Here is a 20,163-nt window from a genome sequence, read left to right on the forward strand (position 1 = left end):
ATGTCCTAACCTACGATGCCAAAGCCAAGCTTCCCGGTTTGCAGTTCCGTGAGCCAGCATCACATTGCCTTTTTGAGCAATCTCATCCACATAGTACAGTCCATTTTTCTCAGTGCCACGCCCAATAATCTCCCCCGTCCTGATATCCTGAAGAAAACAAAAGTGAGGATGCATTAGCATGGTACAATTGAGTTCTTTGGTAACATGACTAATTGACAACAACTTATGAGATAGGGACGGAACATATAGACAATTGGATAATCGCAAGGTTGGGGTAATTTCTATATTTCCGGCCCCTTCTACTTGAGTTAAGTCACCATTAGCAGTTTGCACATGAGTTCTAAAGGATTTTGATGACTCAAGTATATCTGATTTATCAAAAGTCATAGTGTCTGTAGCCCCACAATCAAAAATCCAATTTTTGTTCCTACTGATTTGTTTATTTGAGACTTGACATGCAGTAGGGGTTTTTTTTCGAATTTTCACAAAGTTTAGGGTCAAAATTAGACTTTTGCATAACTGTGGGGCTGTTTTGAATAACATGGGGTTCATTCTGGGATTTCCCTAAACTTGAGGGACTAGACTCAAAAAAATGGGGTTTCTTTTGTAATTTTCGAAAAATAGGGGACTGAAATTGAGAGAAGGCAAAAATGGGAGGGTTTGATGGATATTCATCAAACCCTATACCTAATATTTCCTCCCTTTGACCGAAAAGAGGCGCCTCTCTCTCCCTTTGACTGAAATCAGCCGCTGATTCCTCCTTTCCTCTCTCGGTTCCGCCTTTATTTCCTCTCACTGCTCCGCCTCCATTAACGCCGGCATAGGCTCCGGCAGTCGACAGCCTGCTGTTTCCTCGCCCATCTCGGCCATCTACGCCGGCCGCCGCCTTCCCTTTTGCTTCCCACCATTCGGGGTAGCCGATGAGTCGAAAGCACCCTTCTTTGGTGTGCCTCGTCATTCCACAGTTTGTGCAAATGAGCTTCGATTTGTCCTCCCTTTTTGGTTTCGAAAATGGTAAGCCGGGACCTCTGCCGCCGGAGGTGCTGGCAGCGTGGGGTGGTCGGCCGCTGGTTCCAGAGTGGTGGCGGGAGGAGACGAGTCCAGCCCCTATTTCTCCCGATGATGAGCCTTTATTTTCGGTAGAGTTGGTTGCCGGCTGCAGGATCTGTAGCCGGGCGGCCTCTCGTCTTACTTTTGAGAAAGCCGATTCGGCTGAGGGAATGGGTGTTTCTTTGAGGATGTCTCGCCGGATGTTATCGTATTTCCGATCCAACCCAGAGAGGAATTGATAGAGTCTCCGGTTCTCGATTAATTTCCGGTATTTATTGATTCCTTCTTCACAACACCCGAGAGGATTCGGCTCCCTTCGATCGATGGTGAGCCAAATCGCCTGCAGTTCGTTCCAATAATCCTCCAGAGTAAGTACTCCTTGGCTTACTTTGTTGGCCTTAACTTCAAGGTCGTAAATCTGAAAAGGATCGACCCCGCTTCCATAGGTGATAGCGAGGCTATCCCAGACAGCTTTTGCCGTTTGGTGTTGAGCAAAGTTCACCACTAACTTTGTTTCCATGTTTTGTATGAGCCATGAAAAAACTGATAGATCTGTTTCCTCCCATTTGTAGTAGTCGGGATCCGTTGTTTTTGGAGGTGGTGGTCGGCCGGTGATGTGGCCGGATTTCCCTCTACTCCCTATGGCCACCTTCATGAGGCGAGCCCATAGGGCGTAGTTATTGCCATCAAGCTTGATTCCCAGCGAGATGGTGTTTGAGTTTTGCACTAAATTTGCAATCTGTAGTGATAATTCTTGTGAGGCTGTTGTTTTTGGATCGGTAATTTGGGTTTCTTCTGACATGTTTTGTTTTGTGGTTTGTTTTCAGGAGAAACAACGTGAGATAAGAACAGGTTTGATCGAAAAAGAGGTTTGAGTAAGGGATTTGGAAACTATGATGATAATTTTCTGAGTTTCAAGGATTTAACCCGCTCTGATACCATGTTAAAACATGTTATCATCATAGAAGAGAGAATTTGTTTCTTGAATATTGTTCTTGTATTTCTTGTTATTTCCTGCTGATACAATCATCCCTTTTATAGTATTAAGAAGGGAGCTGATATTCAATATTACTTCTACAACATCATGAGGATTCCTACAACATCATGAGGATCCCTATAATTAAGGGATCCTTGATTATCTTTTGACTAACTTTATCTTTTGACTAACTTTATTTGTCTGCTGACTTTTTATTCTCAACAGTGGGACACTACTATTGGGACGGAGGGGGTACTTATTTGTGGGATATAATATAATGTTACTTGGTGTAAAGGTGAAGGTGTTTGTAATGTATTGATATTTCATTTTAAGAAATAATCTATTAAAATGGAACGTACAAATAAGAAAACATGACATATTGAATTGAGATCGAGCATTGGATACTACATTCAGTGCTTATATCATATATTTGCATGACAATGTGTGAATTTCATAATTATCTTTTTATTTTTTATGCTAAAAAAACATGTTGGCGCTATTTTCGGTGTATACTGGATAAATTTATGATTTATCTATCTATATTCATTTCTATCTATATTCATTTGTAATAGCATGCGAATTACATATAACATGACTGATAAATTACACTTAAAAAATGTGTAATATGCTCGGATCTGTGAATAATTAATTTTTCTTGTTTCAATTAATGTTAACATAGTTAAATAATTCGTGTTCAAACTCAATTTGAATTTTGCTTAAAGATGATAAAAATATACTCACTCCTTCCCAATTTTTAGTATCCATTTGAAAGTGACACAAGTTTTAATAAAGAGGTTAAGTGTGTTACGAGTGGAATAAAGGTCTTACCTTTTATGTGAGTGTTAAAGTAATTAAAGTGGAGTAAGGGTGTCACATACTTTTACCAAAAATAGAAATGAATAAAAAAAAATGACGGATTAAAATGAAAATATAGATATTAAAAGCTAAGACGGAGGGAGTATCAATTTATAACCTCTAAGCGGGGACGTGAGAATCTAGTTCATATCGGCCAACAAAGACGCGCTCCAACTGTTCGAGAAAATGCCCAGCAGAATCTTGTATGCAGATAAGTGCTCCAACTGTTCGATAAAATGTCACATGATATAGCAACCCTTCTGTATAAGTTGTGTTTTCTATTTTGAGTAATTATTATTTTATTACTATTTGATTACTTAATTCAACAAGAGACTCCTGCAATATGCTCTCAACATCATTTGTGTTGCATATTTACGTTGTAGTCTATTTTCATTGGCTGTATAAAATATAATTCACTACACCTTTCTATGACTATTTTTTTGATTTAATTACACTTTTTTTCTATTTTTATATAGAATAAGAAGTAAGATATTTTTTAGATTATTAAATTAAATTAGTTAATTAATAAAACAAGAGCCAAAAAAATTGTATAAAACATTATTTATAAATTAAGCAGCCAATACAAACCAACGATTTATAAGTAAACAAACGATTTGCCTTTGTGGTGTTTGATCATTTCTCCAAATCAATTTGATGATTTTGAGGATCTGTTCATAGGCTTAACAGATCAATCTGTTCCAACTAGATTCATGTGTAGTATTTTTGCTCGAAGAAATCCAGCAAGCAGTTCTATGTCACTAAGAGGATGACATTTTTAATAATCTAAATATTTAACAAATAAAATCACAAAACTGTTTTAGTTTATCCAAAACATTACCTAAACGAGATAAAATTAAAACTTCACATATTTGAACAAACAACAACATTTCGTAAACTCTAAAAACACACTAACGTAGCCATTACAAAGGAAATAAGAAAAAGAAAACACAATTCGAGCACAAGTCTTCAATTAAGTTCTCCTGCGTGTTGGTGTTGGTGTAGCTCTGCTGCGTCTCTTCTTCTTCTTCTTCTTCTTATTATTATTATTATATCCAATGCCAAAAAAGAATTCCACTAACCATCTTGGCCTTCCATTTCTAATGATAATGTAACCAATTCCAATTCCAACTATGAGTCCACTTCCATATCCCATCACCACACTTCTCCATCCAAATCCATCTATAAATCCAAACTCATCTTCTTCATCATCATCTTCTTGTGGCTTCATCCCATGCCCATTCTCGTCGTTGCATTTTCTCGTCAACGGAACTCCACACAGTCTCAAGTTTCCCACGTATGAATCATTCTCAAATGTGGAAAACTGCTTAGACTGTGGTATTTGTCCCACAAAATTATTCATTGAAAGGTTTAATTTCGCAAGAAATGTCAACCCTGTCAATTCACTTGGAATTTCTCCATCCAACTTGTTCACCGACAAGTCTAAAGATTCAAGTTCACTCAAATTTCCAAGAGATGAAGGGATATTTCCTATGAGGTTATTGTGGGACAGATTCAAGTATTTGAGAATCTTAAGATTTCCTATGGAATGTGGAACACTCCCAGTAAACCGGTTGGAGGATAAGTCAATTGCTGTGAAGTCCGACAACAATCTCTTTAATAATTGATCCAAACCTTTCAAGGTGAGCCTCATGTCCACATAATCTTTAAAGAAGGCGTCGTTAGTTGACAAGCTTGTTTCATTTACCTCTATCATTGCTCTGAAATTCTTGAAATATCCTTGAGGCAGAGAGCCCACAAATCTATTCTGAGATATATCTAAAACTTGCAAATTATGAAATGGAATCTTGGTTTGCGAAGGAAGTGACATGTTACCATAAAACTTGTTAGCCCTCAAGACCAGCACTCGAAGGTCTGGAAGGACTTCCATCCAAAAGGGAAATTCGTCTTGTATTCTATTATTTCCGACGTCGAGGTCTCGTAGTCTTTGGCAATTGATCAAGGATTTAGGTAATGGTCCTTGCAATTTATTACCATTCAAATTGATGGACACAAGGCCACATCCCTTGCTAAATGATGATGGAATGAGACCACTAAACTGATTTACATTTAAATGAAAAATGAGCAAAGATTTGCTCAAATTTCCAAAGCATTGTGGAATTGTTCCTTCCAAATTGTTATTTGAGAGAAGAAGAGCTTGAAGAGATGTCAAGTTACAGATGGAGGATGGAATAGTACCTGGAGAATAATGAAGTTATCAAAGTCAAGTTCCATATGGTTAAGTATAACAATCATAAGAATAATAAGTAAAATACGTGATTCGATCGGTTGGGAGGTTGAGCTATATATACTATTTAAGTATAATGATATTTATTCCAGTAATCAATGGAAGACAAAGAACAATATAGATTTGAGAAGGACATAGCTGTAAATGCTATATGGAAAAGTCAAATATAGATTTGAGAAGAAGTTAAAGGTCTCAACAATAGCTGTAAATGCTAAATATACATGAAAAATTAAGAAATCTTACCTATTAAAGCATTGTTATGAAGTTGTAAAGTTGATAGTGCTTTCATGTTCCCAATTTCTGATGGCAATGCCCCGCTAAGTGTGTTACTATATAACGCAATCCATGTCAAGGAAGACAGGTTGAAAATAGTTGGTGGCAAAGTGCCTGACAACTTGTTCAAACTCAAGCCCAACGCTATTAAATTACCATTAATCATCGATAAGGTTTATTATAATTTTTGTATAAGGTTTATTCTTTATTTGTATAAGGTTTATTATAATTTTTGAGAAATTTAGGGGGTCATACTGATTTATCAAACACATATATCTAAAGGTATAATAACAAATATACAGAATTTATAGTTTACTTGATATGTACCTATTTATTTTATGTTAGTGAGTTATTGTTATTTTTATTTAGACTTTGACAATTGATCGATCAAGGATTTAGGCATTGGACCTGAAAAGAGGAGAAATTATGCATAACATAAAATGACAACACAATGTATGACCGTATACCACATAATCAAATGAAATATGAGAAAAAGAAATTAACTCGCAATTAAGCTAGCTTGAGGAGCTAAACTTGTGGCTAGGTGAATAATAATTCATACCACTTAAACTATTATTGTCGAGCTGTAAGCTGCCCAGAGCTGTCATGTTCCCCAGTTCTCTCGGGATTGATCCGCTAAGTTCGTTGGAACCCAACCACATGTCCTGCAAATTATGAAGATTTCCAATCTCTTTCGGAATAGCACCTGGAGAATAATGGAGTCATCAAAGTCAAGTTCCATATTGTTAAGTATAACGATCACAAGAATAATAAGTAAAAATTAACACGTGATTTGATCGGATGGGAGATTGAGTTGTACACTGTTTAATGATATTTATTCCACTAATCAATGGAAGACAAAGAACAATATAGATTTGAGAAGAACATAGCTGTAAATGCTGTATGGAAAAGTCAGATATAGATTTGATGAGAAGAATTTAAAGCTCTCACAATGGCTGCACATGCTAAATATACATGAAAATTAAGAAACATTTGAATGTGTGTAAAACCCTACAAGAGTTAGAAATCTTACCGGTTAAAGCATTGTCTTCAAGGTATAAATTCTGTAGTGCTTTCATGTTTCCAATTTCTGAAGGCAATGCCCCGCTAAATGTGTTACTTGATAAGTCAATCATTGTCAAGGAAGACATGTTGAAAATGGTTGGTGGCAAGGTGCCTGATAACTTGTTCGAACTCAAGTTCAACTCTCGTAAATTATGAAGATGATGCATGTCTTGTGGAATAACTCCTACAAATATCCAAATCATCACAAAGAGTTAGTTTAATTCTAGATTGAAACGTATATATATGGAAAATATTACTTATCGCCCTAACCTAAGAACCTTTTAATGTTTGCGTCCTATATTGATTAATGATTTGATAAATGATTCCAGCCCGACGCAAATTATTGTATATATAGGTCCCATTAATATTATAATTTAACACTATTAAAATATTACAATTATGAATACTATTTTAACTTTTAAAAATATAAACTTATTGTTGAATCATCTTCAGCTTGATCATCATTAGAAGCTCCCGTAATATTAACCAAAATGACTTGATAGATACATCCCATTTATTTATTTTAGATATTATATCTCTTTCTTTTTACTCATTATAACTTGTTTTAATTGTAATTTCTGAAATTAAGAAAATACTTTATAAACTAAAAAGTTGTTAATTTATCGATATATTAATAAATTACCATTAATCATCAATAAGGTTTATTATAATTTTTATATAAGGTTTATTCTTTATTTGTATAAGGTTTATTATAATTTTTGAGAAATTTAGGGGGTCATACTGATTTATCAAACACATATATCTAAAGGTATAATAACAAATATACAGAATTTATAGTTTACTTGATATGTACCTATTTATTTTATGTTAGTGAGTTATTGTTATTTTTATTTAGACTTTGACAATTGATCGATCAAGGATTTAGGCATTGGACCTGAAAAGAGGAGAAATTATGCATAATATAAAATGACAACACAAGGTATGACCGTATACCACATAATCAAATGAAATATGAGAAAAAGAAATTAACTCGCAATTAAGCTAGCTTGAGGAGCTAAACTTGTGGCTAGGAGATAATAAATCATACCACTTAAACTATTATTGTCGAGTTGTAAGTTAGAAAGAGCTGTCATGTTCCCCACTTCTCTTGGGATTGATCCGCTAAGTTCGTTGGAACCCAACCTCATGTCCTGCAAATTATGAAGATTTCCAATCTCTTTCGGAATAGCACCTGGAGAATAATGGAGTCATCAAAGTCAAGTTCCATATTGTTAAGTATAACGATCACAAGAATAATAAGTAAAAATTAACACGTGATTTGATCGGATGGGAGATTGAGTTGTACACTGCTTAATGATATATATTCCACTAATCAATGGAAGACAAAGAACAATATAGATTTGAGAAGAACATAGCTTTAAATGCTATATGGAAAAGTCAAATATAGATTTGAGAAGAAGTTACAGGTCTCACAATGGTTGTAAATGTTTAATATACGTGAAAATTAAGAAACATTTGAATATGTGTAAAACCCTACAAGAGTTAGAAATCTTACCGGTTAAAGCATTGTTTTCAAGGTATAAAAACTGTATTGCTTCCATGTTCCCAATTTCTTTTGGAATAGTACCTGGAGAATAATGAAGTCATCAAAGTCAAGTTCCATATTGTTAAGCATAACGATCATAACAATAATAAGTAAAAGCACGTGATTCGATCGGTTGGAAGGTTTAGCTGTATACTGTTTAAGTAAAATGATATTTATTCCACTAATCAATAGAAGACAAAGATCAATATAGTTTTTAGAAGAACATATATATAGAATTTCAAGCTCATGTGATATGTACCCTATTTATTTTTATGTTTGTGAGTTATTGTAATTTTTATTTAGACTTTGACAATTGATCGATCCATGATTTAGGCATTGGACCTGAAAAGAGGAGAAATTATGCATAACATAAAATGACAACACAATGTATGACCGTATACCACATAATCAAATGAAATATGAGAAAAAGATATTAACTCGCAATTAAGCTAGCTTGAGGAGCTAAACTTGTGGCTAGGAGATAATAAATCATACCACTTAAACTATTATTGTCGAGCAGTAAGTTAGAAAGAGCTGTCATGTTCCCCACTTCTCTCGGAATTGATCCGCTAAGTTCGTTGGAATGCAACCACATGTGCTGCAAATTATGAAGATTTCCAATCTCTTTCGGAATAGCACCTGGAGAATAATGGAGTCATCAAAGTCAAGTTCCATATTGTTAAGTATAACGATCACAAGAATAATAAGTAAAAATTAACACGTGATTTGATCGGATGGGAGATTGAGTTGTACACTGTTTAATGATATTTATTCCACTAATCAATGGAAGACAAAGAACAATATAGATTTGAGAAGAACATAGCTTTAAATGCTATATGGAAAAGTCAAATATAGATTTGAGAAGAAGTTAAAGGTCTCACAATGGTTGGAAATGTTTAATATAAGTGAAAATTAAGAAACATTTGAATATGTGTAAAACCCTACAGGAGTTAGAAATCTTACCGGTTAAAGCATTGTTTTCAAGGTAGAAAAACTTTAGTACTGCTTTCTTGTTCCCAATTTCTGAAGGCAATGCCCCGCTAAGTTTGTTACTTGATAAGTCAATCCATGCCAAGGAAGACATGTTGAAAATGGTTGGTGGCAAGGTGCCTGATAACTTGTTCGAACTCAAGTTCAACTCTCGTAAATTATGAAGATGATGCATGTCTTGTGGAATAACTCCTACAAATATCCAAATCATCACAAAGAGTTAGTTTAATTCTAGATTGAAACGTATATATATGGAAAATATTACTTATCGCCCTAACCTAAGAACCTTTTAATGTTTGCGTCCTATATTGATTAATGTTTTGATAAATGATTCCAGCCCGACGCAAATTATTGTATATATAGGTCCCATTAATATTATAATTTAACACTATTAAAATATTACAATTATGAATACTATTTTAACTTTTAAAAATATAAACTTATTGTTGAATCATCTTCAGCTTGATCATCATTAGAAGCTCCCGTAATATTAACCAAAATGACTTGATAGATACATCCCATTTATTTATTTTAGATATTATATCTCTTTGTTTTTACTCATTATAACTTGTTTTAATTGTAATTTCTGAAATTAAGAAAATACTTTATAAACTAAAAAGTTGTTAATTTATCGATATATTAATAAATTACCATTAATCATCGATAAGGTTTATTATAATTTTTGTATAAGGTTTATTCTTTATTTGTATAAGGTTTATTATAATTTTTGAGAAATTTAGGGGGTCATACTGATTTATCAAACACATATATGTAATGGTATAATAACAAATATACAGAATTTATAGTTTACTTGATATGTACCTATTTATTTTATGTTAGTGAGTTATTGTTATTTTTATTTAGACTTTGACAATTGATCGATCAAGGATTTAGGCATTGGACCTGAAAAGAGGAGAAATTATGCATAACATAAAATGACAACACAAGGTATGACCGTATACCACATAATCAAATGAAATATGAGAAAAAGAAATTAACTAGCAATTAAGCTAGCTTGAGGAGCTAAACTTGTGGCTAGGTGAATAATAATTCATACCACTTAAACTATTATTGTCGAGCCGTAAGCTGCCCAGAGCTGTCATGTTCCCCACTTCTCTCGGGATTGATCCGCTAAGTTCGTTGGAACCCAACCACATGTCCTGCAAATTATGAAGATTTCCAATCTCTTTCGGAATAGCACCTGGAGAATAATGGAGTCATCAAAGTCAAGTTCCATATTGTTAAGTATAACGATCACAAGAATAATAAGTAAAAATTAACACGTGATTTGATCGGATGGGAGATTGAGTTGTACACTGTTTAATGATATTTATTCCACTAATCAATGGAAGACAAAGAACAATATAGATTTGAGAAGAACATAGCTTTAAATGCTATATGGAAAAGTCAAATATAGATTTGAGAAGAAGTTAAAGGTCTCACAATGGTTGGAAATGTTTAATATAAGTGAAAATTAAGAAACATTTGAATATGTGTAAAACCCTACAGGAGTTAGAAATCTTACCGGTTAAAGCATTGTTTTCAAGGTAGAAAAACTTTAGTACTGCTTTCTTGTTCCCAATTTCTGAAGGCAATGCCCCGCTAAGTTTGTTACTTGATAAGTCAATCCATGCCAAGGAAGACATGTTGAAAATGGTTGGTGGCAAGGTGCCTGATAACTTGTTCGAACTCAAGTTCAACTCTCGTAAATTATGAAGATGATGCATGTCTTGTGGAATAACTCCTACAAATATCCAAATCATCACAAAGAGTTAGTTTAATTCTAGATTGAAACGTATATATATGGAAAATATTACTTATCGCCCTAACCTAAGAACCTTTTAATGTTTGCGTCCTATATTGATTAATGTTTTGATAAATGATTCCAGCCCGACGCAAATTATTGTATATATAGGTCCCATTAATATTATAATTTAACACTATTAAAATATTACAATTATGAATACTATTTTAACTTTTAAAAATATAAACTTATTGTTGAATCATCTTCAGCTTGATCATCATTAGAAGCTCCCGTAATATTAACCAAAATGACTTGATAGATACATCCCATTTATTTATTTTAGATATTATATCTCTTTGTTTTTACTCATTATAACTTGTTTTAATTGTAATTTCTGAAATTAAGAAAATACTTTATAAACTAAAAAGTTGTTAATTTATCGATATATTAATAAATTACCATTAATCATCGATAAGGTTTATTATAATTTTTGTATAAGGTTTATTCTTTATTTGTATAAGGTTTATTATAATTTTTGAGAAATTAAGGGGGTCATACTGATTTATCAAACACATATATGTAATGGTATAATAACAAATATACAGAATTTATAGTTTACTTGATATGTACCTATTTATTTTATGTTAGTGAGTTATTGTTATTTTTATTTAGACTTTGACAATTGATCGATCAAGGATTTAGGCATTGGACCTGAAAAGAGGAGAAATTATGCATAACATAAAATGACAACACAAGGTATGACCGTATACCACATAATCAAATGAAATATGAGAAAAAGAAATTAACTAGCAATTAAGCTAGCTTGAGGAGCTAAACTTGTGGCTAGGTGAATAATAATTCATACCACTTAAACTATTATTGTCGAGCCGTAAGCTGCCCAGAGCTGTCATGTTCCCCACTTCTCTCGGGATTGATCCGCTAAGTTCGTTGGAACCCAACCACATGTCCTGCAAATTATGAAGATTTCCAATCTCTTTCGGAATAGCACCTGGAGAATAATGGAGTCATCAAAGTCAAGTTCCATATTGTTAAGTATAACGATCACAAGAATAATAAGTAAAAATTAACACGTGATTTGATCGGATGGGAGATTGAGTTGTACATTGTTTAATGATATTTATTCCACTAATCAATGGAAGACAAAGAACAATATAGATTTGAGAAGAACATAGCTGTAAATGCTGTATGGAAAAGTCAGATATAGATTTGATGAGAAGAATTTAAAGCTCTCACAATGGCTGCACATGCTAAATATACATGAAAATTAAGAAACATTTGAATGTGTGTAAAACCCTACAAGAGTTAGAAATATTACCGGTTAAAGCATTGTCTTCAAGGTATAAATTCTGTAGTGCTTTCATGTTTCCAATTTCTGAAGGCAATGCCCCGCTAAATGTGTTACTTGATAAGTCAATCATTGTCAAGGAAGACATGTTGAAAATGGTTGGTGGCAAAGTGCCTGACAACTTGTTCAAACTCAAGTCCAACTCTCGTAAATTATGAAGATGATGTATGTCTTGTGGAATAACTCCTACAAATATCCAAATCATCACAAAAAGTTAGTTTAATTCTAGATTGAAACGTATATATATGGAAAATATTACTTATCGCCCTAACCTAAGAACCTTTTAATGTTTGCGTCCTATATTGAATAATGTTTTCATAAATTAATGATTCCAGCCCGACGCAAATTATTGTATATATAGGTCCCATTAATATTATAATTTAACACTATTAAAATATTACAATTATGAATACTATTTTAACTTTTGAAAATATAAACTTATTGTTGAATCATCTTCAGCTTGATCATCATTAGAAGCTCCCGTAATATTAACCAAAATGACTTGATAGATACATCCATTTATTTATTTTAGATATCTCTTTGTTTTTACTCATTATAACTTGATTTAATTGTAATTTCTGAAATTAAGAAAATACTTTATAAACTAAAAAGTTGTTAATTTATCGATATATTAATAAATTACCATTAATCATCGATAAGGTTTATTATAATTTTTGTATAAGGTTTATTCTTTATTTGTATAAGGTTTATTATAATTTTTGAGAAATTTAGGGGGTCATACTGATTTATCAAACACATATATCTAAAGGTATAATAACAAATATACAGAATTTATAGTTTACTTGATAGAAACAATAGGGCCTTATGGCCCTATTGGTGATTGAATCTTAAATTTTGTCCACAAAATTTAAAATATCAATATTTGGCCATCTTTTATGTGTTCTACCTAATCTACCCTTTAACCCAATAGATCCAACAACTTCCTTTGAATCGGATCCAGATTTAGGGATTAACCCATGCCTTGTCTACCCTCCAGACCCCCGACCCCACCCACCCACCCCAAGCCTATTTTTTTTTTTTACTTCCCCTGCTTGTCTACCCCCCAGACCCCCGACCCCACCCACCCACCTACCCCCCCACCACCCACCCCCAAGCCAATTTTTTTTTTTTTTTTACTTCCCCTGCCTTGTCTACCCCCCAGACCCTAGACCCCCGACCCCACCCACCCCCCCCACCACCCATCCCCAAGCCAAATTTTTTTTTTTTTACTTCCCCTGCCTTGTCTACCCCCCCCGACCCCAGACCCCCGACCCGACCCCACCCCCCACCCACCACCCCCAAGCCAATTTTTTTTTTTTTTACTTCCCCTGCCTTGTCTACCCCCCCAGACCCCCGACCCCACCCACCCCCCCTACCACCCACCCCTAAGCCAAATTTTTTTTTTTTTACTTCCCCTGCCTTGTCTACCCCCCCCAGACCCCCGACACCACCCACCCGCCCCCCCCCACCACCCACCCCCAAGCCAAATTTTTTTTTTTACTTCCCCTGCCTTGTCTACCCCCCCAGACCCCGACCCCACCCACCCCAAGCCAATAAAATTTTTGTTTACTCCCACTGCCCTGCCTACCTCCTGACCCCCGACCCTACCCCCCACCCACCCCCAAGCCAAAATGAACTTTTTAAACACTTCCCCTATTCCATTTAGGGTTTAGATGTTCCATTTAGGGTTTAGATTATCCATTTAGGGTTTAGATGATGCTGTTGTTTCTATATTTGTTCTGCATGTTTGGCACTTATAGCACTAATAGTGCCATAAGTGCTAAAAAGACCATTTTACTTTATTTTATTTTGGATTTTCGTTGGCACTATTACTGCCATAAGTGCCATAAAATAAAATAATAAAGTAAAATGTTTTGGCTTGGGGGTGGGTGGGGTGGGTGGGGTCGGGGGTCTGGGGGTAGACAGGGCAGGGGGAGTAAAAAAAAATTTCGTTGGCACTTATGGCACTATTAGTGCCATAAGTGCCATAAAATAAAATAATAAAGTAAAATTTTTTGGCTTGGGGGTGGGTGGGGTCGGGGGTCTGGGGGGTAGACAGGGCAGGGGGAGTAAAAAAAAAATTTCGTTGGCACTTATGGCACTATGGCACTTATAGTGCCATAAGTGCCTAACCCGACCCGCGTGTCTGATCCTACCCGGCACGCGACCCGCGCTCCTGACCCTACCCAGTCCGCCCAATTAAGGGCAAAAACGTCCCAAAGCTATAAAAATGGCCAAAATTTGTGTTTTTTCAATGTGTGGCCATAAATTGTGTTTTATGCTTCATTTTGGCTACTTCAAAATTTTACTCTACTTGATATGTACCTATTTATTTTATTTTAGTGAGTTATTGTTATTTTTATTTAGACTTTGACAATTGATCGATCAAGGATTTAGGCATTGGACCTGAAAAGAGGAGAAATTATGCATAACATAAAATGACAACACAATGTATGACCGTATACCACATAATCAAATGAAATATGAGAAAAAGAAATTAACTCGCAATTAAGCTAGCTTGAGGAGCTAAACTTGTGGCTAGGTGAATAATAATTCATACCACTTAAACTATTATTGTCGAGCCGTAAGCTGCCCAGAGCTGTCATGTTCCCCATTTCTCTCGGGATTGATCCGCTAAGTTCGTTGGAACCCAACCACATGTCCTGCAAATTATGAAGATTTCCAATCTCTTTCGCAATAGCACCTGGAGAATAATGGAGTCATCAAAGTCAAGTTCCATATTGTTAAGTATAACGATCACAAGAATAATAAGTAAAAATTAACACGTGATTTGATCGGATGGGAGATTGAGTTGTACACTGTTTAATGATATTTATTCCACTAATCAATGGAAGACAAAGAACAATATAGATTTGAGAAGAACATAGCTGTAAATGTTGTATGGAAAAGTCAGATATAGATTTGATGAGAAGAATTTAAAGCTCTCACAATGGCTGCACATGCTAAATATACATGAAAATTAAGAAATATTTGAATGTGTGTAAAACCCTACAAGAGTTAGAAATCTTACCGGTTAAAGCATTGTCTTCAAGGTATAAATTCTGTAGTGCTTTCATGTTTCCAATTTCTGAAGGCAATGCCCCGCTAAATGTGTTACTTGATAAGTCAATCATTGTCAAGGAAGACATGTTGAAAATGGTTGGTGGCAAAGTGCCTGACAACTTGTTCAAACTCAAGTCCAACTCTCGTAAATTATGAAGATGATGTATGTCTTGTGGAATAACTCCTACAAATATCCAAATCATCACAAAAAGTTAGTTTAATTCTAGATTGAAACGTATATATATGGAAAATATTACTTATCGCCCTAACCTAAGAACCTTTTAATGTTTGCGTCCTATATTGAATAATGTTTTGATAAATTAATGATTCCAGCCCGACACAAATTATTGTATATATTGGTCCCTTTAATATTATAAATTAACACTATTAAAATATCACAATTATGAATACTATTTTAACTTTTGAAAATATAAACTTATTGTTGAATCATCTTCAGCTTGATCATCATTAGAAGCTCCCGTAATATTAACCAAAATGACTTGATAGATACATCCATTTATTTATTTTAGATATTATATCTCTTTGTTTTTACTCATTATAACTTGATTTAATTGTAATTTCTGAAATTAAGAAAATACTTTATAAACTAAAAAGTTGTTAATTTATCGATATATTAATAAATTACCATTAATCATCGATAAGGTTTATTATAATTTTTGTATAAGGTTTATTCTTTATTTGTATAAGGTTTATTATAATTTTTGAGAAATTTAGGGGGTCATACTGATTTATCAAACACATATATCTAAAGGTATAATAACAAATATACAGAATTTATAGTTTAATTGATAGAAACAATAGGGCCTTATGGCCCTATTGGTGATCGAAACTTAAATTTTGTCCACAAAATTTAAAATATCAATATTTGGCCATCTTTTATGTGTTCTACCTAATCTACCCTTTAACCCAATAGATCCAACAACTTCCTTTGACTCGGATCCAGATTTAGGGATTAACCCATGCCTTGTCTACCCTCCAGACCCCCGACCCCACCCACCTACCCCAAGCCAATTTTTTTTTTTTTTTACTTCCCCTGCTTGTCTACCCCCAGACCCCCGACCCCACCCACCCCCCACCCACCCACCTACCCCCCCACCACCCACCCCCAAGCCAAATTTTTTTTTTTTTTACTTCCCCTGCCTTGTCTACCCCCCAGACCCCAGACCCCCGACCCCACCCACCCCCCCACCACCCACCCCCAAGCCAAATTTTTTTTTTTTTTTACTTCCCCTGCCTTGTCTACCCCCCCCAACCCCAGACCCCCGACCCGACCCCACCCCACCCCCCCACCCACCACCCCCCAAGCCATTTTTTTTTTTTTTTTTACTTCCCCTGCCTTGTCTACCCCCCCCCCCAAGACCCCCGACCCCACCCACCCCCCACCCACCCACCCCCCTACCACCCACCCCCAAGCCAAATTTTTTTTTTTTTACTTCCCCTGCCTTGTCTACCCCCCAGACCCCCGACCCCACCCACCCACCCCCAAGCCAAAATTTTTTTTTTACTTCCCCTGCCTTGTCTACCCCCCCAGACCCCGACCCCATCCACCCCAAGCCAAAAAATTTTTTTTTAGATGATGCTGTTGTTTCTATATTTGTTCTGCATGTTTGGCACTTATAGCACTAATAGTGCCATAAGTGCTAAAAAGACCATTTTACTTTATTTTATTTTGGATTTTCGTTGGCACTTATGGCACTAATGCACTTATGGCACTATTAGTGCCATAAGTGCCATAAAATAAAATAATAAAGTAAAATTTTTTGGCTTGGGGGTGGGTGGGGTCGGGGGTCTGGGGGGTAGACAGGGCAGGGGGAGTAAAAAAAAATTTCGTTGGCACTTATGGCACTATTAGTGCCATAAGTGCCATAAAATAAAATAATAAAGTAAAATTTTTTGGCTTGGGGGTGGGTGGGGTGGGTGGGGTCGGGGGTCTGGGGGGTAGACAGGGCAGGGGGAGTAAAAAAAAATTTTTGTTGGCACTTATGGCACTATGGCACTTATAGTGCCATAAGTGCCTAACCCGACCCGCGTGCCTGATCCTACCCGGCACGCGACCCGCGCTCCTGACCCTACCCAGTCCGCCCAATTAAGGGAAAAACGTCCCAAAGCTATAAAAATGGCCAAAATTTGTGTTTTTTCAATGTGTGGCCATAAATTGTGTTTTATGCTTCATTTTGGCTACTTCAAAATTTTACTCTACTTGATATGTACCTATTTATTTTATTTTAGTGAGTTATTGTTATTTTTATTTAGACTTTGACAATTGATCGATCAAGGATTTAGGCATTGGACCTGAAAAGAGGAGAAATTATGCATAACATAAAATGACAACACAATGTATGACCGTATACCACATAATCAAATGAAATATGAGAAAAAGAAATTAACTCGCAATTAAGCTAGCTTGAGGAGCTAAACTTGTGGCTAGGTGAATAATAATTCATACCACTTAAACTATTATTGTCGAGCCGTAAGCTGCCCAGAGCTGTCATGTTCCCCACTTCTCTCGGGATTGATCCGCTAAGTTCGTTGGAACCCAACCACATGTCCTGCAAATTATGAAGATTTCCAATCTCTTTCGGAATAGCACCTGGAGAATAATGGAGTCATCAAAGTCAAGTTCCATATTGTTAAGTATAACGATCACAAGAATAATAAGTAAAAATTAACACGTGATTTGATCGGATGGGAGATTGAGTTGTACACTGTTTAATGATATTTATTCCACTAATCAATGGAAGACAAAGAACAATATAGATTTGAGAAGAACATAGCTGTAAATGCTGTATGGAAAAGTCAGATATAGATTTGATGAGAAGAATTTAAAGCTCTCACAATGGCTGCACATGCTAAATATACATGAAAATTAAGAAACATTTGAATGTGTGTAAAACCCTACAAGAGTTAGAAATCTTACCGGTTAAAGCATTGTTTTCAAGGTATAAAAACTCTAGTACTGCTTTCTTGTTCCTAATTTCTGAAGGCAATGCCCCGCTAAGTGTGTTACTTGATAAGTCAATCCATGCCAAGGAAGACATGTTGAAAATGGTTGGTGGCAAGGTGCCTGACAACTTGTTCGAACTCAAGTTCAACTCTCGTAAATTATGAACATGATGTATCTCTTGTGGAATAACTCCTACAAATATATATCCAAATCATCACAAAAAGTTAGTTTAATTCTGGATTGAAACGTATATGGAAAATATTACTTATCACCCTAACCTATGAATCTTTAAATATAAAACAATGTCATGTAAATACACGCTAACACATCCTACTTAACATTTAAAATGAATGTATTGAATTCTTTATAAATATAGTATATTTAATTCAAAGTATTTCAGATTTCTTACTAGTCCTAATGAATGTTATATGGAAAAGTCATTTATAAATTGGTGGAAGACACAATTATATGACTTTGACAATTGATCAAGGATTTAGGTAATGCTCCTTGCAATTTACTAGTATCACTTAAATTGACTGAAAAAGAGTCCAATCATTGGTAAATGTTGATGGTCCTTGCAATTTATTACCACTAAACTGGTTTGTGTTTAAATGAAAGATCATCAAAGATTTTCTAAAGGTTCGAAAACCTTGTATGCGTTATTGTATAATGATTAGTGGTCCAAATTGAGTTTATACATACAATTAAGCTGAGATAAATTTTAAATTTGACACTCAAACATAAAGCACATAAATTAAAGAATTAAATAATATGGCATTAAATGCATGATTTGACCTCATCAATATAGGAATGAACTTACCAGTCAACTTATTTACACCAAGGAGCAACACTTGAAGCTTCGTCAAGTTCCCAATTTCTGTCGGCACAAATCCAGTGAAAGTGTTGTTTACCAAAGAAAGATACTCAAGCTGTGAACACTGCCCCAAACTCGATGGTATTTCCCCATACATCTTGTTGTAAGATATACGAAGCCTCTTGAGTCTATGCAGATTGCGTTTGCACATATCAAGAGGTAAACTACTAGACAAACTATTATTCCTTAGTTCCAAAACTTCTAGAAATGACATGTTGAAGATAGATGGGGGAATGGGGCCATGAAAGGAGTTCTCGTTCGCTTCTAAAGAAACCAGAGAAGAAAGATTCCCGATTTCTGGCGGGAGGGTTCCGACAAGACCCATGTACGATATGTTCAACTGCGTAACCCTATTGTAACGTGAATCACAAATAACTCCGATCCAACTACAAACACTGGCTTCAGTGCTCCAATTTTGGGTCAATATATTTTGAGGATCTAAAGTGATTTGAGATTTCAAGGCAAGAAGTGAAGAACGATCGGTGTTGATATCGTTTTTGGCTGAGCTATAATCCATCAAATAATGGATTGGTAAGAGTAGTGCAAGGATGAGAAAATGGGAAGAAACTCTCTCCATATCGCAAATGCAGAGTGCTAATTGTAGTTGTGTGCGCAGACAAGAAGCCTAGCTCATGCCATTTATATGGCCACATTTTTTTGGTCCCATTAATGGAAAATGAACAGTGCAACTCATTATTTTGTCTGAAAGTTTCAAATGATATTCGAAATTAGGGAAATGAATTAAGTCACTATAAGGTAGTTGTGGCAAATGGGAAAAGTTAATGCCATGATTTAATGTTGTACCTAACACATTAATGACGCTTTTGAGTCATTATATCATTGAATACACTCCAAGACTTAGTCAAGATCATTAATGACGCTTCTGCATGCGTCACGCAAGATAAGATTAGATTTAATGTATTTGATTGTGGGCAACCCAAAAATCCTACGTTAAATGGATTTACATAATCCACGTAGGATTGCTGCCACGTCAGCTAGGCAGGTCGGACATGAATTCGGTCGGCTGGATATTAAAAATTCTGGAAACATTACAAGTGAATTATATATATCCATAAGGATTACTACTATTCTTTATTATGCAAATTTAATAATTTAGAAGTACAATATAAAGGATTACTTAATAGTTTTAT

General features: G+C 35.2%; 1 protein-coding gene across 1 annotated transcript; it reads right to left on the bottom strand.

Moving 5' to 3' along the window:
- Window positions 1-3,716: 3,716 nt before the first annotated feature.
- LOC131006162 (receptor-like protein 52) lies at window positions 3,717-19,946 on the bottom strand. The gene is made up of 10 exons (XM_057933337.1): window positions 18,959-19,946; window positions 18,112-18,330; window positions 17,641-17,784; window positions 15,142-15,357; window positions 11,610-11,753; window positions 10,058-10,201; window positions 8,506-8,649; window positions 7,513-7,656; window positions 5,962-6,105; window positions 3,717-5,077 (listed from the first exon to the last, which is right to left on the bottom strand). The coding sequence occupies exons 1-10, from the start codon at window positions 19,587-19,589 to the stop codon at window positions 3,852-3,854; spliced, it is 3,156 nt and encodes a 1,051-aa protein (XP_057789320.1). The 5' UTR covers window positions 19,590-19,946; the 3' UTR covers window positions 3,717-3,851.
- Between the last annotated feature and the right edge of the window lie 217 nt (window positions 19,947-20,163).

Source organism: Salvia miltiorrhiza, chromosome 1 (assembly GCF_028751815.1).
Source record: "Salvia miltiorrhiza cultivar Shanhuang (shh) chromosome 1, IMPLAD_Smil_shh, whole genome shotgun sequence".
NCBI lineage: Eukaryota > Viridiplantae > Streptophyta > Magnoliopsida > Lamiales > Lamiaceae > Salvia > Salvia miltiorrhiza.